Here is a 26,712-nt window from a genome sequence, read left to right on the forward strand (position 1 = left end):
CACATGTTTTAGTTTTCTCATGTGCTGTTGTGTTCTCTCTCTGCTTAGGTGTGGCAGAACCTGCTGTACTACAGTATGACAAGCAGAGGGTGGTGTTTGCTGCCAGACACCAGAGCAGGCTGGACACAGGGAGGTTCAGGTCTCCTAAGAAGAGGCAGGAGTTCCCTCCAGGGGTGGAGAGTGTGAAGAGGCAGCAGGTCGCTCCAGGGGTGGAGAGTGTGAAGAGGCAGCAGGTCACTCCAGGGGTGGAGAGTGTGAAGAGGCAGCAGGTTACTCCAGGGGTGGAGAGAGTGAAGAGGCAGCAGGTTACTCCAGGGGTGGAGAGTGTGAAGAGGCAGCAGGTCACTCCAGGGGTGGAGAGTGTGAAGAGGCACACACTCACCACCACTGCCCCGCTTGCCCAGTGAACAGATTGCTGCCAACTAATTGAGACCATCTTCATCAGGCTCTGTGCCGCAGTCCAAGAAGAGGCATGGGCACTGGGCTAGTGCCCCTCTACCCCTCTCTTCCCAGAGGCATGGACACTGGGCTAGTGCCCCTCTACCCCTCCCTTCGCAGAAGCATGGACACTGGGCTAGTGCCCCTCTACCCCTCCCTTCCCAGAGGCATGGACACTGGGCTAGTGCCCCATACCCCTCCCAGAGGCATGGACACTGGGCTAGTGCCCATCCTTTTTACCCCCCAGAGGAATGAACACTGGACTTTATTTCTGTATATAGTTGTGTAACTTATGTCTTCTGTTATTGTCTGTAATGGCTGATTGGGAACAAAAATTACACAAGTATATTCTGTTGTTCCCATACATGACCACCTCTAATAAACACCACTACCAGTTATTCAACTCGGTGACACCATCTGAGGAGTGAGTTTATTCAACTTGTTTACACCATCATTTCAACTCGGTTACACCAACAAAATGCATTAATGGGCGGAGCCCTGTACTGTCTGATTCCACATACCTTAACAGCACACACACTGCACTCACTGTAGCCTACATAACACCGTTCACCCACCACACTACACTCTGCACATACACTGTATTATTATTTTACAGTATATAGTAATTTGTCCATTGCACTGCAGTTTGTTGCACTGTTTTTTTACTTTTTGTATTTACACTTTTTTGTACTGCTTTGCACTGTCATGTTTTTTGCACTGTCCTGTCCTGTTCTGGACCCTGTCCTATGTCGTCTAGAACAGCGTTTGCCTTAACCTAGTCAGATTCCTAGTATGTGGAAACTCATCCGCACATTCGCATCGTCACGCCTGGACTATGCAACGGGGTCCTACTCAGGGTTCCCAACAAAACTCTGGATAGGTTGCAATATGTTCAGAACTCAGAACATCACTCCCACCCTCCTGCACCTCCACGGCTCCCGATCAAATCTCGGATCACCTACAAAATCCTTCTCCTCACCTATAAGGCTCTTCATGGCCGTTCCCCCTCAGTACTTTATTTTGTAATATGCTGCACTTTTTATTTCTATTTTATTTTGTTGTCTGTGTCTTTGCACTTATCTGTATTTGCACTATTCTTATGCTTTTGTATTTATATCTTTTGCTTTTATCTGTACAGCACTTTGGTTCAGCCACAGCTGTTTGTAAATGTGCAATATAAATAAAATTGACTTGACTTGACATAATGGACCTTCTCCACCCCTACACCCCCTCTCGGACTCGGTCCCCGCTCCTCTGACTCCGGTCTCCTCTCCATCCCCCACTCCCGCCTCAGCTCCGTTGGGGACTGGGCCTTCAGTGTTGCCGCCCCCACACTCTGGAACTCTCTCCTTGCCGATGTCCGTAATGCCACCTCTCTGGACACTTTCAAATCCACCCTCAAAACTCACCTGTTTAATGTTGCCTTCAATTTTTGATTCCACTCTACACACACCCAGTCTCCATTAGTTTATTGTTTATTGTCCCTTTTACTGTTCTGTTTGATTTATTGTCTGTGCTTTCTTTGTCGATTGTTGATTCCTGATATGTTTGTAAAGCGACCTTGGGTCCCATGAAAGGCGCTATATAAAATAAAGTTATTATTATTATTATTATTATTATTATTAGTATTATTATTATTATGTGTGAACCATATACAGACATGGCAATAAAGAGATCTTGCATCTTGAAAATAGGCCTATGATCACCCCCCAAAAAATCATATCTGCTTGAAGTTGCAATTAGGCGTGAAGTCTCCTCTAGATTTAATCTTGGTGTTAAAGGACAATGATTGTTTTTGACAACCTGGACCTTATTTACGACATATTATAAGACGTTTGACTCACCGAGATCACTTTGGTGTAATGCAGTTTCTAAAAATCTATTTTCTGCCGCGAAACGGTTGTTTTCATCAATCTGTCTTTATGAATCGCTAGTTGTGCTTACATAGAGCGTAGGCCTGTTGTGGTTTTTCACATGCCTCTGTAATATGATCTTTAGAAAAGTCTTTAGACACGAAATAGCTTCCTCACTTGCTCCACACAGCGTGCTGGAGCAACGATTGCTCGCTGTGCACATGAGTGCTGGAGCAAGTGTGGAAGCTATTTCGTTTCGAAAGACGTTTCTAAAGATCATATTACAGAGGCATGTGAAAAACCACAACAGGCCTATGCTCTATGTAAGCACAACTAGCAATTCATAAAAACAGATTGATGAAAACAACCGTTTTGCGGCAGAAAATAGATATTTAGAAACTGCATTCTCAGTGCCCCCACCGCCGCCATTACATGGATATACTGGCTCGCGCTGGATTTTAAATTTCTTCTACAGGCCTCCGAACTACACCAAAGTGATCTCGGTGAGTCAAACGTCTTATAATATGTCGTAAATAAGGTCCAGGTTGTCAAAAACGAGCATTGTCCTTTAAGGCAAATATTAGGTAGATGAACAACTTTTAAGGTTAGCTTTATCCAGAGAAGTTGATGACATGCAGCGGAGTTCCCTCCCCTAGCCTCGCGTCACCAGGCTCCCCTCCGGACGATCCATTCTAGCGTCAACCTTGAGGGAAGCGAAAAGAAGACAGCCTTGTATTCGTATAAGTTCGTTCCTTCCTGTGTTTTTTCAAACTCGCACCATTTGCAATTCCTGGAGAGTAAACAGTCAGGTTTAACTTTGGTCAATGCCTCACTGGATGAGTGTAGTGCTATGTAATGCAAGGAATAAACTAGACAATCGTCAAATCGCTTCCGCCAGTGGATCTGTGCCATTCGGTATGTTTTGGTTTTGATCAGCTGATTGCATGGTCTCACATGACGCCTTCCTTTGGGTTCGATTCTCAGGCGAGAGTTCATTTGGTTATCATTTGGTAGCTGTAATCGGCAAGTAAACATATTAGTAGTAGATATTTGTCTATATCACCTTTATAGAAAATAGCTATAGCAGATCTAGACCTGGTCCAGGGCGATATCATGTAGGATATCTCCCTGGACCAGGTCTATAGCAGATCTAGAAGCACACCCGGATGAACCGAGGCTCGAAGTTGTATGTTGACAGCTACATTTACAGTATGCTATGCTAGGCTAGTATTAATTATAGGCTATTTAAATATTATTGATTTAATTAGCATTTTTGGTATGGTCTTTGTTTTTCAAGCATGTGGAAAACAGATCAACACACAGTTGGTAGCTACAATATGACTGGTATGGGGTCAAAGTCAAAGCTGCACCAAAGACGTCATCTTGGGAAGTTTATGGGTTGGCGAGTGATAATACAATCTCCTTTAATTTAAGACTTGATCTAAAACGGTGTAGAAGAATTCAGAGGGATAGTGACTGCCCTCTGAAGTGCCCACCCTACTTTAAAGCATGTTTTGAAAAAGCAATTTGTTGTCATCATATTACAGAATAAGTCAACTTGTCTCTGCACATGAGGAGAGGTTGGGTAAAATGCCTTCCAATAAGTCTGTGTCCGAGGCACCTATAACCCAGTTCGTCAGCTGCAGGATACTGAGAGATCATAAGCTGCAGAGGTACACGTTCAATTTACACACACACACACACAGATTTGAGGATATTTGGACAGGGACACATTTTTGATATTTTGACTCCACCACTGAATTTGATAGGTGACAAGTAAACCATTTAGAAATCACATCTCTTTTTTATTACATATTCCACCTATTTTAGGCCAAGAAAAGTATTTGAACAATTGCTATTACAACTAGGTAGGTGTGCTTGTTTGCCTCATTTGCACATGCGCAGAGAGCCGTCAATATCTTGTCTTAATTCTATGTTTTGCATTTGCCTGTGGAGTCTTAGGCCCCTCCACACATACACGGATATTTATGAAAACATACTATTTTCTCCGCGTTTTGGCCTCCTGTCCACACGTACACAGAGTTTTGGGTCACTGAAAACTGATCTTTTTAAGGATGCCTTCCAAGGTGGAGATCTTTAAAAACTCTGGTTTAAGTGGATTTGTGAGGAAGGGTAAAACAGAGCTTTCGGGTCGCCTTTGCACGCCATTCTCTATTGCGCATGTGCCAGGAACAGTTGGAGCAGAATAATGCCAGCTCTTTATATTTGGTCCATGTTGCTAGGCTTGATTAATGCATTAGAAATGAACCTGGCTTTACTCCACCACTACACTGCCGAGAGGAGGCAAATAAATATACTGCGGCAAATAGTTTTTATCCACTTCTCCGTAATACGAGGTCCAAAATAAGACTACGCCGCAAATGTCACTTCTGGACCAGGCCCGGCAGATGCAAGCCTTAAAGCCTTTTTATCTCCATCCTTTTCCTTGTCGTGTGGACGGTGATATTTTCCAAAAATCTGTTTGTGTGGATGCACTTTTTTTTTTTTTTTACTGGAGGGGGGGTATGCATTTTTAGAAATATCCATGTTCATGTGGATGTGGCCTTATGGTGTCTGTTGGTGTCTGACAACATGAGGATAAAATACAGTACTTTGCAAATAAACCTGGCCATTAGGGATGTCACAGTGTGGATTTTTTCCCACCAACTAGCCTAATAAACTCATGACAACACTAACTCCGTCTAGCCTACAATAAGAGAGCGCTTATTTTAATATTTAACGTTAGGCCTTTTCCTTACGTTGAATAGCACTATTCAACTATTTGAATTTGGTGTTGTATGCCTTCATGGCTTGCCTGCATGAATAGAGTAAGGTAAGATATGAACATTACACTCAGTACTGTGCTTATTTATAATCAGAATTTGTTTATTGCCATGCAGTTTTTCAACATAGCCTACTTGGAATATGCATCATGCCCAAAGCAAATTCCTAGTATGTTGAAAAACTACATGACAATAAACAAGTTCTGATTCTGATTATGAAGAGACACAGTTTATCTTATACTTACCTTACTCTGATCACACATTTGCAGGCAAGCTGTGAAGGCATACAACGCCAAACTGCCTCCGCAAATCAGTGTTATTATGAACGGAACGCTGCTTGAATAGCCATAATTTGCGTAAAAAGCGACCAGACGGCTATTAGGTGCTGCCATAGACTTCTATTGAAGAATAGTAATACTACCAATTACAATAGGTTCCTCGCACCTTCGGTGCTTGGCCCCTAATTACAATTGGGTGCCTCACACTTCGTGCTTGGCCCCGTATAATTATAATTTGTAATTTGCACCTTTATTCCGATGACACTGTGGTGTATTGTTTAATTAGCTTATTTCTCATTAATGTTTAGATATTTCTCCAAATGCATGCTGCAATACGTAGATTCTCCATCTTTTGTATAATTAATATTAAGATGATCTAAGATGATTGGTTTCGAAAAGACTTCTCTGGTTGAATAGAAATTACCTCATAGTCATTGTATCATTTCAAAACGTATCACTGTCCAAATACTTGAGATCAACGTATATAATACTATCGGTAACATTGTGGGCAAAATGTGGTTGTCTTTGTTACTATGCACTTCATTAATATACTGTACGTGTGTGTGTGTGCATGCGTGCATGTGCATTTACTTCAGAGAGGACCTCTGGGTCCGTGAAGGGAAGATTCTAGACCCAGAGAAGCTGTTCTTTGATGAGGAGGGTTATGCAGATAAGATTGTGGACTGCAAAGGATGCATCATCGCTCCTGGTTTCATAGATGTTCAAATAAATGGTAAGCCCAATAGCCCTCCAGACTCCATTATTTTGTTTCTAATGCATGTTGGTTGGTTGTTTGGTTTCACATCCTATTTTTCTCCTTACAGATGGAATGTCATTGTCCTTTTTATTTTTAACAACTGAAGTGTCTGTCCTCAGGAGGATACGGCATCGACTTCTCTCAAGCAACGGATGACGTCAAAGGGGGTGTGGCCTTAGTGGCGACAAAAATACTGGAGCATGGTGTCACATCTTTCTGTCCTACCTTGGTAACCTCCCCTCCAAACATCTACCACAAGGTATTGCGGTGCATCTACTCAGTATAACCTATTGCGACTTTCTCTCTCCTGCTAAAGTATTGTCTCTTCCTGGACCATCTGCAGTGCTTCAAGACACTTCTTAATTTAGGGCTGGATCAATAGGAAATTCAAAGATTTCCCATATAATTTTACACCAAAAATAGTATTTTATTCCCCTTTGGGACTGTAAAGTTACAGATAGCGGCTCCTTCTGTTTTCAAGGTCCTGCCTGAGGTCAGAGTTCATGATGGAGGAGCAGATGGAGCTGGGGTGTTAGGTAAGGATGCCACCAAGGAGGACAGGTCATCCTCAACCACAGTTCTAGGATTGGAATATCCTTGTTAGGATAAAATAATCTGAGACTGAATCTGTGTCTAGTGATAATTTTAATTTATTCTTGAAAAAACAGATATTGTAAAAAGAAAATACATTAACATAGATGAAACATGAATCATTAAACATTTTAACTTGTTAATTTTGGATTGACATTTACTATTCCACATTACTGTTTTTTGCCAAGTAATGTAATTTTCCACCATATTACAATTAAGCAATATCACACAAGAGGGAATGCTGTTATATTGAATATCAGCACAGCTGTGAGACCACTGGCCGGGTACTGAAGGTACTCACACCTGTGCTGATATTCAATATAACAGCACAACCTCAAGTGTTATATTGCTTTTATACAACAGTTCTACAAGCGACATTCAAGCAATAACTTGTGAGAGGGTGTGGTATATCGGCAGTATATCACAGGGATAAATACTATAAGACTATTTCAGCGTCTTTTATATCGATTTTTAAGGATGGGTGGACAAAGCCTTGTAAAGCTTTTGTGGCTTTCTCATTGTGCCAGAAAAAGAGCGGAAGCTCAGAGGCATTGAAACTGGAGAGTAGGCTACAGTGACATCTGGGGGTTTGCAGAAATCATAGCAGCCATTGCATTGTAACTGGAGTGGAGACAGCAGACGATGTAGCTAAGCCTACTGCGGTACACGGCTGATTTAATACGTGGTCATTGTCGTTTGACAAATCTCTGCTACGCTGTTTCGGCACAGTGTGCTTCACATTGGTGACAGAAGCTCCGACGCCCTGGTGTCGTATATGTCCCATCATCACTATCATTTTAGTGAACTCTTGTCAAGAAAAGTAGTTCCTAAAACTATTACATTACTATAGAGATTAAAATGATGAACATATGTTACCGAGTGAAACTGGGTTCTTGTGAGTCCTCGAGTACTGTAGGAAACAAGTTGGTTAAACTCACCCCAGTATAAATATTGTCCTATAGTTAAAAGACCGAGTGCTGTTAATACATAGTATGTCCAATCCAATTACCTGGTTGGAACTAACTGTTGTATAGGCATAGTACAATTTTATGTCATTCAATACCCAGGATTATTAAATTATATTAAATTGTTATTCTGTCTCTTAATGAACATGAATGAGTCATTATATACTGTAGGCTATGTTCTGACATGAGCCCCTTTCAACCATATCAATCACATGAATCCTCCTCACCGTCTCCAGGCTTTCATTTAGAGGGTCCATTCATCAGTCTGGAAAAGAAGGGAGCCCACCCGGAGCAATATCTACGCACATTCCAGTCAGGTGGAATAAAAGACCTACTGGACACCTACGGGACTCTGGACAATGTTGCCATGTTGACGTTAGCCCCTGAGCTTGCCAGTAGCCAGGTAGTGGTTCATGAATTGGCACGCAGGGGCATCACTGTGTCTTTAGGTGGGTTTCAGAAGACTAGATAAATAGGGTGTTATTGTAATTAGAAAAACATCTCTTGTTGCCAGTTAAATGTTTAGCCTGCCCATAACACTTCATTGGTCATAGAAATGGTCATATATGGTCACATATGGTCATAATGGAGGGAGGGAGTGCTAATAGGCTGAGTGAGCTGTTTTATTTTGTCCAAAGAGGTAAGGTGGCCATTTTAGGACATCCTCAGGAGTCAGATGTCACATATCAGCTAGATATTTGTCAGATATCACCTAGATATTTGTTAGATAAGTAGAACAACAAGGAAATGATGCATTAAGCTATTACATTACCTGTTTATGCAGAGTCACCTGCCACCTCTGTTACAACAGGGCTTTTGAGGTGCTGTGTGTATTCACTATGCTCAGGCAGTGGTGGTTTGGCAAGAAGAAAATAGTTTAGAGTATGTACAGTATCTGCTTTAATCATTAGTGTCTCATTAAACATTGTTATTTCTACATGTGGTAAATACACAAGTCACAACATGTAAATACGAAAGTTGTTGGAAAGTGTATTTCGTTACTTTTGAGGGAGCTACAGGCTACTGGTGCTAACTCACTTCCAGCAATTGCATTTAAGCTAGGCTAACGGCACAGATCACAATGCTGACTACTGCACACACAGAGAAGGGTTTGTACAGTCAAGCCGGAAAGTCTGCACACCCCTTTCACTTTCCACGTTTTTGCCCCAAACATCTACACACAGTAGGCAATAATGAAGGTTTTTCGAAAAAATGCAATTTCATTTTTCTGACAAAAATAGCTTATTTAGGGGTTACATATCTGTACACACCCTTAGCCTATACTTGGTTGATGCACCTTTGGTAGTGATTACAGCTTCAAGGTGTCTTGGAAAAGAAGCAATGAGCTTGGCACACTTGTTTCTGGGGATTTTTGCCCATTCCTCTTGGCATATCCTTGCAAGCTCCATCAGGTTGGATGGGGAGCGTCGGTACATGGCCATTTCAGCTCTTTCCACAAATGTTCAGTTGGATTCAGGTCTGGCTGGGCCACTCAAGAACATTCACAGACTTTCTCCGAAGCCACTCCCTTGTTCTCTTGGCTGTGTGCTTCAGATCATGTTGGAAGGTAAACCTTTGCCCCAGTCTCAGGTCCAGAGAGCTCTGAAGCAGGTTTTCTTCAAGGATCTTGGTGTCCTTAGCTGTATCAATCTTTCCCTCTATCAGGACTAGTCGCCTCGTTCCCGCTGCTGAAAAATATCGTCACATCATGATGCTGCCCCACCATGCTTCATTGTAGGAATGGTAGTAGCCCGGTGATGAGCGGTGCCTGGTTTCCTCCAGATGTGACGCTTGGCATTCAGGCCAAGAAGGTCAATTTTGCTTTCATCAGACCAGAGATTCTTGACTCTCATCATTTGAGAGTCCTCTAGGTGCCTTTTGGCAAACTCCAAGCGGGCTGTCATGTGCCTTTTACTAAGGAGTGGCTTCCATCTGTCCCCTCTAACATAAAGGCCTGATTGGTGGAGTGCTTCCTGGATGGTTGATCTTCTCAAAGTTTCTCCCATCTCCACAAGGATATGCTGGAGCTCTGTCAGAGTGACCCTTGGGTTCCTGCTCACCTCCTGGCCAAGGCCTGTCTTCCCCGATTGCTCATTTGGGCTGGGCAGCCAGGTCTAGGAAGATTCTTGGTGGTTCCAAACCTCTTGGATGATTGTGGCCACTGTGCTCTTTGGGACCTGTAAAGCTGCGGAAATGTTTCCGTACGCTTGTCCAGATCTATGCCTTGACACAATCCTGTTTCTGATGTCTGCAGATAATTCCTTTGACCCCATGGCTTGGAGTTTGCTCTGACATGCACTGTCAACTCTGGGACCTTTTATAGGCAGGTGTTGGCAACCCCCAGTCATGTCCATTTAATTTGTTATTTGTAATAATCAGTCACTTTAATTTACCACAGGTGGACTCCAATTAAGTTGTAGAAACATCTCAAGCAGCATCAGTGGACAGAAAATGCACCTCAGCTCACTTTTGGGTGTGCACACTTGTGTACATATAAAACAAAAAATGAACTCAATCTATTGCAGAATAAGTCAGTAACATAATAAAATGTAGAGAAGGTTAAAGTGGTGTGCAGATGTTTTGGCTTGACTGTATCTACTTATCTGACTCTGAGGAGATGGCAAATAAGCTAATTTCCCCAAACCATGGCCCTTTCCTTTAAGCAATTAGACCTCACTTCCTGTTTACATAGCGTTCCATTGACCTTGAATGGAGGCATGTTAAATTATTTCAGCTGATATCTGACAAATATCTTGGTGACATCTGACAAATATCGAGGTGATCTTGCTACAATACAGTAGATTAGAACTTCTGTCAGGTTGTGCCTTGTTGTAACTTCAGTTGCAGTTAATAATCCCTCTGAGGGGCACTGCACCCACTGTACTGTAGGCGGGGCAAGAGATGAATTTGTATTGTTTAGATATCACTGAAAAGGTTTGAAAGTTTAAATTCTATCTTGAACGACATCTGTGTCTGGGAAACAGACTACACAAATCCTATTTGTTCCCTGATTTGGGTACTAACTTGTTCCACATTTAGGTCACTAAATGCATAACCCACTCAACTGTTTCTTAAAGTAACTTTCTCTACATTTAGGACACTCGGTGGCAAATCTCTCCCAAGCCGAAGAGGCAGTGCAGCATGGAGCATCGTTCATTACTCACCTCTTCAACGCAATGTTGCCTGTGAGTTAAATTAACCCATACTTGACTGGCATTAATGAGGATCTGACAGACACAAGGCACCAGATTAATTCATAATTATCTAATAGAAGCTAAGCAAACACGAACCTAAGAAAGATGAGATATTTATCAGTGCTATAGTGTAGCTTAATATCATACATGAATTTAGTTGTTTCCTAAATGCAGCCTTTTCCACTTTGATTCAGAAAACCTATGGATAGTGTTGGGGAAAATGTAGTCTTAAATTCAAAGCCATGGATGGCAGAACAGACCATGGTAGTATAATTTGAAGCCATTTACTGTATAAAAAAAGACCCAAGCCGAAGAGAGTAGCATGGATCATCATTCATTACTCACCTCTTCAACACAATGTTGCTTGTGAGTTAAAAGGAACCTTTACTTGATCTGACAGACAAAAGGCACCAAATTAATTCATAATTATCTAAAATAAACTAAGCAAACAAGAACCTAAGAAAGATGATAGATATTTATCAGTGCTATACTATACACTTTATGGACAAAAGTATTGGGACACCTACACATTACACCCACAGGAGCTTTTATGACATCCCGTTCTAAATTCATAGACTTTAATATGGAGTTGGTCCCTCCAACTATAACAACTTCCACTCTTCTGGGAAAGGCTTTCTACAAGATTTTGGAGTGTGTCTGTGGGAATGTGTGCCCATTCATCCAGAAGAGCATTTGTGAGGTCAGACACTGATGTTGGACGAGAGGGCCTAGCTCGCAATCTCCGTTCTACAGTAGTTCTTCCCAAAGGTGTTCGATGGGGTTGGCGGTCTGGGCTCTGTGCGGCCAGTCAAATTCTTCCACCAACCTCACTAGAGATGCAAACAACATTCAGTGTCTGACCTCACAAATGCTCTTTTGGATGAATGGGCAAAAATTCCTACAGACACACTCCAAAATCTTGTTGAATGCCTTCCCAGAAGAGTGGAAACTGTTATAGCTGCAATGGGGGGCCAATTCCATATTAATGCCTATGAATTTAGAATGGGATATCATAAAAGCTCCTGTAGGTGTAATGAGTAGGTGGCCCAATACTCCATATAGTGTAGATTAATATCATACATTAATTTAGTTGCTTCCTAAATGCAGCCTTTTCCATTTTGATTCTGAAAACTTAGGGATAGTATTCTCAAATGCAAAGCCATGGATGGCAGAAAAGACCATTGTAGTATTATTTTAAGCCATTTATAAAAATATCCAAAACTAAAATAACTAACTAGTAACTGTGGTGTTAGACATTCCGCTCATATTGGGATTGGTAAATTATGCTTGAAAGGAAATAATCGGAAAACGAGATGCAATCAGTACGCTAACACAGTAAGTGAATTAGCCATTTTGTGAAACATTTGACAGAAAAGCACACATGAAATCTATGACATGAAATCTATGACCAGCTACAGGTCTAAAATGTCAGATGTAGGGAACTATTATGTCTTTAATTAATCAATGTTAATGAACATATTGTATCTATTTGTTGTGATGATGGGGGGTTGTAGTTTCACCATCGAGACCCTGGCATTGTTGGACTGCTGACCAGTGACCAGATCCCCCAAGGCAGAACAGTGTTCTACGGCATGATTGCTGACGGCATCCACACCAACCCTGCTGCCCTCCGTATCGCTCACCGAGCACACCCTTCAGGCACTAAGGATAAATATGATATATTACAAGATTATGATGCAGAAAACCATCCATTTAAAAAGTTTTACAATTCATTATGACAGCATTGTAATGCATTATAACTGTAGGCGTAACCAAGTTGAGTTGGTTAAACTCACTCATCAATTTAGCCTTTTATTTCTTCTAAGTGGTAGTTTCAGTGGTGGTCACGTGTGTTTGCCAGGCAGAGGACCCAAGAGCTAGCCCAGTGAGCTGGCATAGCAATACTGATGAGGTGTGAGGTGAAGTAGGGATGCACCGATTGCAAAATTCCAGGCTGATGTCGATGGCCGATTGTTTCTTTTATTCTCCCTTTTGTGCCAGGGAAACAAAGAAATTAAGTCTTTGGTTCCAAAATGGCAATTTTCACATTTGCATAATAGGTACCTTTTTTAAAAGTGTGAACTATTTCTGGCGTCATATTTTAAGATTAGGCTATACATGTTTGTGCAAAGCAAGATGACATCCACAGTGTAGCTGGAATGGAACATTCTGCGGCAAGCGCACACTGCGTCTCCATAGCCGGCTGAGACGCATAGCCTACTCACTATTTACAGCTCACAGTGTAGACTAGATAAAGAAAGAAAATTCACCAAATAAAATTCACCAAATAACTATATACAAATACAAATAATAGGCGGACAAAAAAAATATGAAGTAATCTAATGATCCCAAAAAATAGGCTTAACGCTTATCTTTCCCTGAGACGGTGAAATATTCCCAAACGGCTGTAATATTTATTCACTTAAATAGGAAAACAAACTACACGAGAGTATGGCACATAGCCTGCGCATTGCCCTCTTACGTCACAGATCTTCTACAAATCTGCAGCTGGGTAGACTAACACTTTGCACAAAAAAATTGTCATAATTGGTGTGACATAAACATCGGCCACTGCCATCATGAATGTCATGTTATTTGCAGATGAGCCGATGGTAGGCTAACATCGGTGCATCACTAGGTCTCCCTTCATCACTAGAAGATTGCCTTTAAAGGCAGCATATAGATAACTTTAGCACATTTGCTAATTCAGGCTCTACCTTCCTTCCTAACAATCTCTAACTTCTAAGCTCAAACTTCCTCCCTAACAATCTTAAATGGTGACATGGAAACAAAAAACAGGGAACATGGCTTACCGTCTCAAGAAATATGCTTATACACCACCATAATGTACTACAGTACAGTTGTATGGAGTTGACCAACTCTAATGCTACTCTTGCTCACGCTAATTCAACACCATGGTTGCAGACAGTAGGCTAAGAGATATTTCCCATTTTTCGTTTACGTGTCGCCTTTTAAGATTGTTAGGGAGGAAGTCGATGGATTTAGAGCCTGAATTGGGCTTTAATGGGCTATTTCACAAATGTGCTAAAGTTGTGTATAGGCTGCTGTGACTCACACGCTCAGTGAGTGACAGCAAAAGACATACAAAATGGTGACCTGAAGGGACTGCTCAGGCTACCTTAAAAGGCACCTTGAAAACAAGTGAAAACCAGTGATGTGACATGTTGCTGTTACAGTCCCCACACAAAATCAAAATCCTTTAATTTGTATCCACAGAGACATGAGAGAATTTACTTATGAATGCTTGTTTGTTCCTCAGGTCTGGTGTTGGTGACCGATGCCATCACAGCAATGGGCCTTCCTCCTGGACGTCACACTTTGGGTCAGCAGGTCATTGAGATCCAGGGGCTTCATGCTTATGTGGCAGGTCATTATCTCCATTGTCAACATATTCAATGTAACTAAAGTGTACCGCACACTGAAAGCATCAGTTGCATTTGCACAAGTTAAACTCACTTTCTGTATTGACTGAACTGAAATGGAATTGACCCTAATCCAGTTGTCCAGTTTGCTATTAGCATTATTCTGTTAGTTAATCCTGTTTTTTAAGGAAAATAAAAACTTTAGAACTAACACCAATGCCTCTTTCGTAGGCACCAAAACCCTCAGTGGCAGTATAGCCACAATGGATATGTGTGTCAAGCACTTCAAACAGGCCTCAGGTGAGAGTATGTGTGCATGTACTTGTTTGCATATCTTTGTGTGTGCATGCGTGCAGGGCCGGCCCAAGGTTTTTGGCAGCCCTAAACCAAAAGGCAATATGGGGCCCTCGGTTTCTTACGCAATGTATAACCCCATACCAAAACACACTGGCCCTCATTTACTAAGCAATCGTACAACAGAAAACTGGGCGCACGATCATTTCCACGCCAAGTTCAGCATTTATCAATTTGGACGTGAGCGGACACTGCGATCAAATCTCACGACAAGTCTCAGACCGTGTACGCAAGTTTCAGACTGATCCTGGCTGGCTTCTAAGCGCAGCCACATAGGCCTGTTCATCACTTTAATATAAGTAGCCTACCCTATGACAAGATATTTTGTTAAGGCCTCGTCACACATCCCTAAAATAGTTTTCAATTGACAGGGTAACCAGGTTTTTGGTCAAAGAATAATGTCCCTTTCATTTTGAGATAGTCGTATACTTCTTAGACGAAAGCCTACAACTGTCCAAGGAGAGGAGCTAGCCTTTAAACCTAACCTACCGGACTCAATCACGCAAATCGGAGAATACTGAAATTATAATCTGACTGGCATATAAGCAGTCCAAAAATGCAGACTATGTCAGAATATTACATATTCTAAAGGCCTTGACAATATGGCCTATATCCCTACTAACACACGCAGGTTGCGCAAACGTTCTACATACGGCCGCTATAGGTGACGATTCGTCTGCGCCGCGTGCGGAAATTACGCGGCCATTTACGGAAACGCGAGATCTGCCGTTTAGTAGACGCTACGTAAGAACGACACGTCATTCAGAAGTTGCGGCCGCGTGCAAAGAACGCACGTGATCACGTGGGCAGGAACCTCCGTTATAAACTCACTTGGCTGACACTAGATTAACAGGTATTTATATGACTTGGTCTGCACGTCTTTTTCGCACGGTGCAAATACGGTGCGGCCGCGTGCAAAAAACGTGGGCAGGAACTTCCGTAATAAACTCACTTGGCTGACACTAGATTTACAGGTATTTATATGACTTGGTCTGCACGTCTTTTTCGCACGGTGCAAATATGGTCACTTACTGACCACTGGCTATATTTAGCATTTGCAGTACCACTGGCTATATTTAGCATTTACCAGTACAAAAACGAATTAATGCTATATGGGGATATAGCAGCAAGCATTATGATACAAACCAATATAAGACTGAACACCATTAACAGTTTAGAACATTTTATTACACAAAGTACATTACAAATTAAAAGTATACATATTTACAAGGATGAGGTTTACGGTCTGTCACATTACACATAGCCAGAAAAGCAAAAAAAAGCATGTACAAGCTCTGGCTAGCAACCCATTATCTGACAATTGCAAAAGTTCTAAAAACAAAAATGAAACAGTGCGCATTCTGTGGCAGGCAGACCGGGAACAGACCGTTGTATCCCACAAAAAAAAGGTTAAAATTTACAAAAACTATTTACAAAAAAGGCATCCATCCTTGCAGGCTGGAAAGGCAGGTTTAGGGAGACGGGCTGGGGGTCACCCACATCTGAATCGAGGGTCTGGGCAGAAGAGGTCATCCTCATCTGAATACTCCACTGTGGTCAGGGCTGGAGCTGCGGTCAGGGGCTGGGCTGGGGAGGTCAGCTGGGCTGGAGCAGATGCCTAAGGACATAATGAAATGGCTGTAAAAGCAAGTCGCATACGTTCATTGGAAGCGTGCCATGTCACTGGATACGAGAAAATTAACTGCCTGACATCACATACCTTTTTGAATCGAGCAGGGGCATGTTTCAGCATCTCCTGCAGCTGGGCAGACACCTCCGTCACAGTGGTGCTTGGCTTACAGGCCATAACTGCACCTTTTAACCAAAAAGGGAATGGTTTCAATGCACATGGCATGAAGCTCAGATATCGTGTCTGCAAAACATAAAGACAATCATTTACTTTTACATTTCCTTAACACTTCCCTGCAAAAATAAGGAACAAAGTTCTGCCCTGAAGTTACTCACCATCTTCCTTTGATGATCCTTGTCCTTCAGCTGCTCCTCCAAGACCAGCAGCTCCTCCTCCGTTTTAGCAGGGTGCAGGTCATCCAGTACTGCTCCCCGATAGCTGTCTGCAGACTCGCCGGACAGTCTCTGCTCCAGCCTCTGCTCCAGTCTCATCATTGTCTGTGCCATCTCCCTCAGACTCTGCATGACGCTGGAGAACTGCTGACACATCATCCTCTGGAAGTCTGGATATTAAACACAGATGTGGCTATAAGTAATTGTACGGTCCCATAATGGATATTCAGCTCAAAGTATATCCCTACATGCAGCATGAAGTAGTTCACAAAATTCAGCATACCAGCATCTGCAGAGCTTGATGGCAACACTGCTGGAGCTGTTGGTCTCACAGGCGATGGCATCAGAGAACTACCTGAAAACCAGAGGATAAAGGGATGAGCAGGAAACTATGGTGCTGGCGGCGTAGTGATTCTGGCATAAGGGGAAGAATCAACTCGACATGAGACATGTCAGACCCTGACCTGGTCTGGCCGGGGTGCTAATCGCTGATGCATGCTGCTCGTGCCTGGACGTCTGAAGGGCTGAAGGGCCTGGGCTCACAGCGCCTTGGCTCAAAGGACCCGGGACGAACATCTACTGCCGAGTAGTGAGATGTGAGATGAGCGAATTAGTGAACTGAGTACATGAGTCTTCCGAAAGTCCTGAGTTAACTAAGTGTGCAAATATGCATAGACATTTCACCAACACAAACATGCATGGATACCTGCATTGATAACTGGCAGAGCAGGCCTTCCGGCTCTGGCACCTGGCATAGCTGGTCTGGTCTGAGTTCTGCCGACCGGCTGCCTGGGCACTGGAACATATAGTAGAGGTAAATTAGCTCAGATTAGTCAACTCAAGTAGTACTCTTTTGGGACTGTTGAATGCACTTTATTATATTACCTTCGTCACTGGAGTCATAGCGTGTGTTGCGCTGTCTCTTCCTTGTGTCTTGGGAGTTAATCCATTGATGACTGCTGCTCAAACACCTTCGCCAAGGCACTGGCTACTTCATAATGCTCTGTGTGTTCCTCAGCAGACAGAGGTTGTCATGGCTCCTCTTGATGTGCTTGTGGAGGTAGATCTGGGAGGTATAGGAGAATGGGCACTCAGAGCAGGAGAACACCCAAGTCTTGCACAACTCTAACATCACAGCTAGGAGAGCGAATGAGAGAGACCATTAAAAAGGATTATCTCACCTGTAGTACAAGTTCAAATATAGAGTGATTATACGTCATTGTAAATGAGAGCTTACTCTCAATTGATTCACAAGGTTAAATAAAGATTGAATGAATATGTAGCTAGTGGGGGGTTACAACCACACAACTGTGGAGAGAGAATGAGACACTTGGTTCCCTCCTCTACTGGTGTTCATGGCCATGGCCACACACCTGGAATACTCCAACCCTGATTTAAAGGCATAAAAGTGGGGAACACATTCTTGAGACGGTTCCTAAAACTGGAGGGGAAAAAAACGGGAAAATGATCTTCCCTCTCCTCATCACTCACTTCTGCATGGGGCTGAGCTCTACCCTGTCAGCAGTGGCAATACATGGGATAGCGGCTCAGCACACAGGAGAACTGCACAGAGAGGAAGGAGGAGAGAGAAAACCAACAACAAAAAAGGCAAGAAGGGTTAATAACTGAGCGAATCTTGCAAGTTTGCACTACAGGGAAGCAATTGCTCAATTTCCCTGATATTGTGGCGTCACTGGCGTCAGTGATGCGTCTTATGAATCTCACATGTCTACCGCTAACATTAACTCAATATCAATATTCCCTTTTGTTTATCCCGTCTATGGAAACGTATGTGCATTTGTACTTACGTGTGCCTTTATTGATGATCAGGTGTTTCTCCACCTAAGGGCTGGCCAGACAGAACCATCAGAGACCATTGGGCTGAGCTGAGGAGAGAGCGACATGTTAGAGTGTATGTGTGCATATGTATATGGTGCTCTTCTGTTAATACTCATGAGGGCATTCAACTGAACAAGACTCACAGAGCCTGTGGTGCTGTCCCAGGACTGCCCCTGGCCACGCCTGGGGCCGTCTTAGCGCCTCTATTAGTAGTCCACATCATGAGTACCTATTATGCAAAATTTGGATTTGTATGTGAGTGAAAACGTAGTACACAATTCTTTACCCGTTTGACAGAATGAGCAACCATTTCAACAGTTAAGAGTAACATGAAATCCACCAAGATGGCTGCTGTAACAAAATGAGCCAAGATGGCTGCTATAACAAATCCTGCTAGCTAGCCTAGCTCCGTTGTTGGGGCTTCTAGTATTCTGTTAACGTTAACTTCGGAAAAATGAATGCCTAAAAACAAACACATACTAACGGTGTCGTGGGTTAATGCGAAATCAATGAGTAAGCTAATTATCGCATTTTATTCCAAGCGATGAAACAGTACGAACGTGCAGGAGCTCGCGCGAGCCTGCTAGACTTGAGAAGACTCCACCATGCCCGAAAAAGGCTAATCACGTTAGCTGGCTAGCTAGTTAGCCAACATTGGAAAGAGAGCATCTGCATATAGATAATCATTACAATAGGGTAGCTTGCACATAACGTTGGTGTTTTATCTGGGACGATACCAAAATACATAGTATGTATGTATACATACTAATGTATACATTGAAATTGAGATACTTACAGGATCTGTGTTGTCGCGGAGACAAAGCGTGTTGGTCTTTCTCCTTCTGTTTCAAACGGGGCGGAAGTTTACCGTTCTCGTTCTTCTTCTCCTTCGCTAGGTTTAGTGGCGGATCGCAAACAACTTTAATGTGCATACAGCCACCTACTGGCACAGAGTGTGTAACTTGTTTGTCTAGTTCTTCAATTGTGTCACCTAAGAAAGTAGCCCAATGCCTTGCATTCTACGTTCAATGCTCAGCGTTCATTGCTCACATTTAGGTTGCAAAATTAGGACTTTATTCATAGGCATATTTTTTATCATTCTTTTTATTAGGCCTAGACTGCAAATCTTTAGTGTTAATATTAACTGTAAATGAGAAATTACACACAAAACAGACATGCAGGATTTCTCCTCATTATTACAATTCTGTAACTGTATGACTTCAAAATTTATTTTAAAACCTAAGTAATTTACAAATGTTCTGACCCACTGTGACACATTTCCAATAAAGTCAGATTGGGACTGTGATCTAACCACATTGTCACGTTATTTAATTACATCGTAGTTACGGATTTAAGCAGCAGTGGCGGCTACGTTCCCTTACAGTGTACTTGAGGACGGCTATTTTGGTTATTTTGCGACTGAAAAGGCAAGTGTCAGCTAGGTGTCAGCTAGGTCCGCTGCTGGTGACGTCGCAAAGTTACCACAATTACACCAATGTGTCCCGTCAGTTTTACGTACTGTGTTAGTAGGGATATCGTTACATAAATAGGTATTTCCAAAGTGTTTGCCATGAACGCCTTTTGTTACTGTGGGCCTAAAATCAAGTTCACTTACATTTTGAGATAGCCTACTTGTTAGGCTAGGCTGCTGGTGGTGACGGTCTGCAGCATCATTCTGGCCTGTGCGGTTCTGCACAATATTGCGCAGGACAACAGAGTTCCTCTTCAGGTCCCCGTGCAGCCAGACGAGCCCATGCCCAGAGAGCCGTGCCCAGCGCAGCCCCAGCTGGGGCTATCCGAAGGAGACAGGACTTCATCAGTCGCTTTTAAATGTAGGCTATTACTCATGTTTAGCTGCAAGCTATTCCATTCAAGAAAGTCAGACAATGCACAACATTCAAATAGCCCATTTTATTTCTGAGATTTCAGGGTTTCGTTAATCTCGTTCAAGCCCTCTCTCAGGGTTTCATTTATGAGCGCTGTAACACGCTTTTTGGTGGCGGGTTTCAAATCGGACCATTTTTTCTTCACCTTCATGTAAAATGATTGGGACATGAGCAATCATACTATATTATATAGGCCATAGCCTACTGTCATGTAAAGATGTAGGATAAATTAAAAATTCATACTTCTGTTGGAGTTCGACAGAAACGCTGTTCATCGCAGCAGTGATTTCTCTCCATACCGCATTTTTGTTGCTTCCTTTGATGCCACCTTTGAGGCTACCAAATAGCACCGGTTGGTTAGACTGCACTTGAGAGGTTAAAACCTCTATTTCAGCCTCAGAAGTTTCTCTTTTTGGTCGTATTCCTCTTGTCCATGTCGTGAACTCTAGGGGTGAGGCCTCTGAACCCAGAATATATAGGGACGTGATATTCTAATTACAGTAGGATCCCACTCATCCGAACTTCAGAGATCCGAACCTCCCGGTCTACCGGACAGCTAGGCTTAAAAAACTATATATTTTTTTTTAGCCTGCTATCTGGTTACTGGTGGGATTTTCATTACAATACTGTATCCTACTGTGAATAAAAACAGAACTGTATGTAGACCTACATGTTGCCAGTAGGCTGTAGCCTACTGTCACGTTTCATTTCTTTGTTACTCTAATGTCGAGCGCAAAACGCAAACGAGTCTGCTGCGCGAGAGCTGCATTCCTTGGTAGCCAGAAAGCGCGTCAGCAACCTGCAGCATCGAGTCATTTTTCGTTCCCAGTTAATGGACTTCAGGAACACAGACGTGTTGTGGGCATGTAGATTAGCCTACTAAACCTACTGTATTTGTTAAATATAGCCTACAGCCTAGGCCACGTTAGCTTACATCGGTTGTTTTAGAGACTTTCTTTTAGGCTACAATAGCCTAAGACACGACAACTTGTCTGTCATTTCATTTATTTATTTATTGATTATCATTTGTTGTAATTGTTCTAATGTTGGGTTGTTTTTAGGCTATACCATTATGTTCTGCGAATAGCCTATCGATGCAGCGTAGGCCTACGCCTCATTTGAGGATAAAGTACTGTAGGCTATTTGATCAAAGCACGCACTCAAGTGGAAATTCGGTTATTTTATTATAGGCTACTGTAGGTCTATTATAGGCTAGGCTATATGAGTTTAGTTGTCTATTTGATTGCAATTTTAATGCATTTTCACAAGTAATTAAGGGTTTTATTGGTCTATTATGAGTCCATATGAAAGAAGTATACCACTTATTGAATTTGGTCTATTGGGTCTATTTGGTCCCGTTGGGTTCGGATAAGTGGGGTCCTACTGTATGATTGATTCCAGCCGCCACATTTATCAACGCCCGATCATTCGTGCGCTGGGATTGGTGGCATACGATTGTTTGGTAGATCACACGTGGACGCAGTCCTACCATCATTTGTGCGATGGAATGTGCGATAGAATGTGTGCCAGTTTGATAAATGAGGGCCACTAAAACTATTAGGCCTACATAGAACAGAATAAAACATTCTACTTCAAACAGATGGTTCTCTCTTATTATTGACCCTTTTTCTTTTCAAAACACAGGCCCAGTACCTTTAAAACTTTCCATAAGAAACAGGAAGTCTTCTTTCCGGGATGTCTGAAAGTATTTCTTTCTCTTCAAACTCTCCATTTCACTCTCTGTCAAGGCAGTCTTACTCACAGCTCTCTTCATGTGCGTGTTACCATGGAAACAATATTTTTGGTGTAACTGTATTGCTGTCACAATTTAAAATCCTCCTTCCTAGTTCCAAAATTAGGTTTTAAGAAATTGGTAAAAAATATATATAACAAAACATATTACATTTCTTTATTATGGTTGTGTGTACTGTTTATTGTTGATTAGGGAAAAGAAGAAAAAAAGAAAAAACATTTTTGGGGGATGTGGCCCTGTGCTAAACAAATGTTGACTTTGTTTATAGGGTCGGGCCGGCCCTGCTTGCATGCATCATTAGACTACACGTATTTTTATGTTTTTAACAGGCTGCAGTGTGGAGGAAGCTCTTGAGGCTGCCTCACTCCATCCAGCTCAACTCCTTGGTATCAGCCATCGCAAAGGCACCCTGAATTATGGCACAGACGCAGGTGAGGCATTGAACAGTAGGGGCCACCTCTACCATTCATTGCTAAGAATCAGAACAAAATACTTAATTACTGTACACAAATGTGACAATTTAGTAGGAACTCTAGAACATCTATCTTCAAAGCCCCAACTCCCCAAATGAGTTGACAGCGCAACAAACGTTAGTTTCGTCTGCAGTCAGCTAGCTAGTAGTTATCCTGACGTTAGTTTTAGCCTTAGTTATTTCTAGTGTAGCTTAGGCATGTTCACAGGTGGACAAAAGAAAAATCAACAGTGAAAATAGGCAATTCGGATGAATGAATCGAAAATTATTCCTTGATCCTCCCTCCAATGAGAACCAAACCGATGTATGCCACGAAATGGTAGCTCTTGTGAATATGCCACAAAACGGTAGCTCTTGAAATTTGAAACGCCACTATGAAACAAAACATAGACATTTTGAAGTCCAAAGATATCAACAGGATGAAAACGGACTGGAGGAGAGGATACAGGAAGTTAGGAGATAAGACAGGAGGTGAGGAGATAAGACAGGAGGTGAGGAAATAAGACAGCTGGTGAGGAGAGGAGACAAGAGGATAGGATACAGGAAGTGAAGAGACAGGAGGTAAGGAGATAAGACAGGAGATGAGGAGAGGAGACAGAGAGGAGACGAGAGGAGAGGATAGAGGAGGTGAGGAGATAAGACAGGAGGTGAGGAGATAAGAAAGGAGATGAGGAAATAAGACAGCTGGTGAGGAGAGGAGACAAGAGGATAGGATACAGGAAGTGAAGAGACAGGAGGTAAGGAGATAAGACAGGAGATGAGGAGAGGAGACAGGAGAGGAGACGAGAGGAGAGGATAGAGGAGGTGAGTAGATAAGACAGGAGGAGAGGAGATAAGACAGGAGGAGAGGAAGAAGACCCGAGGAGAGGAGATAGGAGAGGAGACGGGACTTGAGGAGACAGGACTTGAAATTGTTTTATTCACCTTTGACCTTTGCTGTGTGTGTGTGTGTGTGTGTGTGTGTGTGTGTGTGTGTGTGTGTGTGTGTGTGTGTGTGTGTGTGTGAACCGGTTGAGGGTTTGTATTGTAATTGTTTTCTTAAAAGACGGACCTTTGGGTTATTGGGAAAAGAATTGGTGGACCTTCAGGACTTGTATTTGAGTACCCCTGGTCTAGAACCTAAATTCTGAGACCATTCATTTTTGATGTTGATTCGACTTTTATGGACCTTTTATAAAAAATGTAATCCCAGCATTTTTTGCTAGTGGGCCAAATCCAAAATACCTGCTGGCACCATCTTGAAAATTTAACTTTTGAACCAAAGCACCTAGAATTGTGCATGAAGACACTTTTTTGTGCACGTCTACCTTGATGATTCTGATTCTGAACTCAGTTTGACATTATGACATAATTTCAGTGTTGGGCAAGCTACTTAGAAGATTAGTAACTACAGTTACAAATCTTCTTTGCAATTACAGGTACTGGTTACTTCAATGGCGAATGCCAGAATGTTCTTGTAAACGGTGTAAGTGGAGTTTAAGAAGAAATGCTTCCTAAGAAATTCTTAACTTCATTCGTGAATGAGGCCCAATGTTCTCAATCTCTAATAATTTCCCCTCGTTCTCCTTTATAGCAGCAGATTTATATAAACCCAATCCTGACGAAGGTCGGTGGACCGAAACGTTGTTTTCTTGCCATAATAAAGTTGAGTTTGCCAGTGAGGACAGTGTGCGGGACCTCTCTTTTTTGAAAAGTCTTTGCCTTTTTTCTACGCACCTGTCTACATCTTTGAAGATGTGCATTAGCCCTTTTCACTTTTGAACTTTTAACGCTTCCTAAAGTATGGAATCAGACACTTTGCCCACACGGGCTTGCAGGTCAGCTTGCGAGGCCACAAACGACAGGTGGTTTCAAAAGTGTCAAAACACTCATTAATGTTGCGCAGGATCTCCTTGCACATGGCATACTGTATGTTTTGTCCGTTGATTCTTCCGGCACGGCAGTGGAGATGCGAGGAGAGCCGCTGCTAGCATTAGCTCCTGTGTCTTGGCCGTCAGTAGTTTTAACCTTGGCAGAGACGCTTGGCTTCGGCATTATTATAACTTTTTCACAATTGTAGTTTAGATAAAGAGAGTAGACACACACTACTGGCCTGCGATTGAGTAAAATGTGGTAAACATTACAGTTTATCGAGGTTGCGAGGAGCACTATATAAACACATTTACACCATACGCCTGCGCACTAGCGCCCCCCAAATTGAGATTGTTAATCATAGTAATATTATTTATTGTACCATAATACCATGTTTAAATTTCTTTGTGTGGTTTGTTTTGGCTCATACAGTACATCTGTCAGGAATGTAAACAAAGTGTATTATAGTCACATATTGTCACATCTTAAATTACATATTACAGTAACATACATCTTATATAGGCAGTAAGACCTGCACAGCCTGGGGGGGTTTAGCCACAGAGCCAATGCAGGACTTTAGCAGCTGCAGAGGCTATGAAGAGGATTGTGGGAAAATCATGGCAATTGAAGAAAAAAAAAAGTTTTAAGTGATGAGTTAGGGTTTCTCAAAATGACAGGAAATTCTAATAACCATCACCACCCTAACTAAGATGTATAACATATTTTCTCCAGCACAGAGCTTTGACACATGTTACATTACTGTGGCTACAGTATATTGGTCTACTGTACTTCAAACAACATGTACTCACCACTGGGCAGGATTGCTAAAGAAACCTCTCAAAGAGTCTCATTCATATTATTGGATTAGGTGCATCAGGATAGATGTGTGCAACACAGTGCAATAACTACAGTATGACCTCAAACATTGTGCATGTATTCCAGTTTTAGTGCCTTTGCAAGATGTTGCAGTTGTGTGTGTGCACAGTGATAATAACCTCTGTGTCCTCCCTCAGACCTGGTTCTACTGGACGACACTCTCGATGTCAGAGCCACCTACATATCTGGGGAGGAGGTTTGGAGGAAACTACCACAGTAATGTTCCCTGAAGATGAACTAAGAGCCTGTACAATGATGGACAATCATTTATGCTTCTAGAGGGCGATTCTCTATAAGAACATGTCCCTTTCATGTCAAGTACTATACTCACATCTTTGAGTGTATGGAGGATGAATCCTGTCATAATTAAAAATAAATATATCAATGAGAAAATGACTAAAGGAAACAAAGTCAAGTAATCAATAAGTATACGTACAAATACAAATAAAATGTAAAATGCACACTAATACGTTAATAAATACATTGAATTTGATATGTATAAATGTATTTATTTTATTGTCTCATGCATTAATTCCTGTATTTATTTCCCTATTTATTAATGAATGTATTTATTCCCTTAGAATTCAATTCCGTATTTATACATTTCTCTTTTCATTTATTTCATTTACACATTCCTATATATATTCGTTCCTGTATTTACATGTATGTCCTTGTGCTACGTCACTGTCAATCAAACCTGGTCATGGTGTTCCTTTACCCCCATAGGTTGATAAGTATCCGCGGGCGTAGACGACTGTGTCTGCCTTACCAAACATCTTTTTTTATTTTTAAAGCTACATGAGATAACTCTGCACTTTGGCGGCCCGTCTGGTCATGATAAAATCGGCACTGCGTTTTAAGAACCACACTTCCCACAATCCCCCACTCACTCGCTGTAATGATGAGAGAAAAAATATGACTGAACAGACTGGATTGGAAGAGTTACTTCAATGGACTTTCAGGAAAGATGGCTTCAATGCAGGTAAATACCGGCCTTCTTTCTTTTATGTGCATGTAGATTTTGTTTCGCGGGGCGAAGTGTTTGTCTTCCACCACAAGATTTCCTGCCAGTGTAGGACTATTAACTACTGACTGATTGATTGTTTGAGCCAAACACAAACGTGAACTTTACAATTTGACATCAATTAACAGAAAAAGCTCGACTTCAACTGACCCCGACAGTGGTGGCAGTTGTGTTAAGTATTCAAAATGGTGCAATAAATTAAATTCAGCCAGTTCTGCTTTGCTCATTCACCAGCAAGATGGTGAATCAGCAGGTAAGATGCAGTGAAGACATTCTCACTCGCATCAGAGAAATGATGAAACCATGCTTCTACTGGAATACCCCAGTTAAAGGTCATTCATATTGTAATATACTTGATGGACTGGGGGTTGCAAGACGTTTTGCGTGGGGGGT

At 42.1% G+C, this 26,712-nt stretch overlaps 1 protein-coding gene across 5 annotated transcripts; it reads left to right on the forward strand.

Annotated features, from left to right (window-relative positions):
* Nucleotides 1-3,083: 3,083 nt before the first annotated feature.
* amdhd2 (amidohydrolase domain containing 2) lies at nucleotides 3,084-25,751 on the forward strand. 5 transcript variants are annotated; one of them, XM_084438568.1, is made up of 12 exons: nucleotides 3,084-3,206; nucleotides 3,839-3,964; nucleotides 5,949-6,085; nucleotides 6,229-6,368; nucleotides 6,591-6,645; nucleotides 7,902-8,114; nucleotides 10,762-10,850; nucleotides 12,374-12,518; nucleotides 14,140-14,247; nucleotides 14,474-14,548; nucleotides 22,426-22,527; nucleotides 25,433-25,751. In XM_084438568.1, the coding sequence occupies exons 2-12, from the start codon at nucleotides 3,882-3,884 to the stop codon at nucleotides 25,513-25,515; spliced, it is 1,230 nt and encodes a 409-aa protein (XP_084294694.1). In that variant the 5' UTR covers nucleotides 3,084-3,206; nucleotides 3,839-3,881; the 3' UTR covers nucleotides 25,516-25,751. The 5 variants fall into 5 exon arrangements, with proteins under 5 accessions (XP_084294694.1, XP_084294693.1, XP_084294695.1 ...); XM_084438567.1 differs by lacking the exon at nucleotides 3,084-3,206 and adding an exon at nucleotides 3,260-3,314; XM_084438569.1 differs by lacking the exon at nucleotides 3,084-3,206 and adding an exon at nucleotides 3,260-3,314 and having other exon boundaries at nucleotides 14,474-14,542.
* The last annotated feature ends 961 nt before the right edge of the window (nucleotides 25,752-26,712 follow it).

The sequence above is a fragment of the Borostomias antarcticus genome (assembly GCF_949987555.1).
Source record: "Borostomias antarcticus genome assembly, chromosome: 5".
Classification (NCBI taxonomy): Eukaryota; Metazoa; Chordata; class Actinopteri; order Stomiiformes; family Stomiidae; genus Borostomias; species Borostomias antarcticus.

Excerpts from the sequence above, each read along its gene's own strand:
- amdhd2 (XM_084438568.1), top strand. The coding sequence starts at position 3,882 with ATGCCTTCCAATAAGTCTGTGTCCGAGGCACCTATAACCCAGTTCGTC. Across the intron at positions 3,965-5,948 it reads AGAGATCATAAGCTGCAGAG|AGAGGACCTCTGGGTCCGTG; the intron begins GTACACGTTCAA and ends CATTTACTTCAG. Across the intron at positions 10,851-12,373 it reads TCTTCAACGCAATGTTGCCT|TTTCACCATCGAGACCCTGG; the intron begins GTGAGTTAAATT and ends GGGGGGTTGTAG.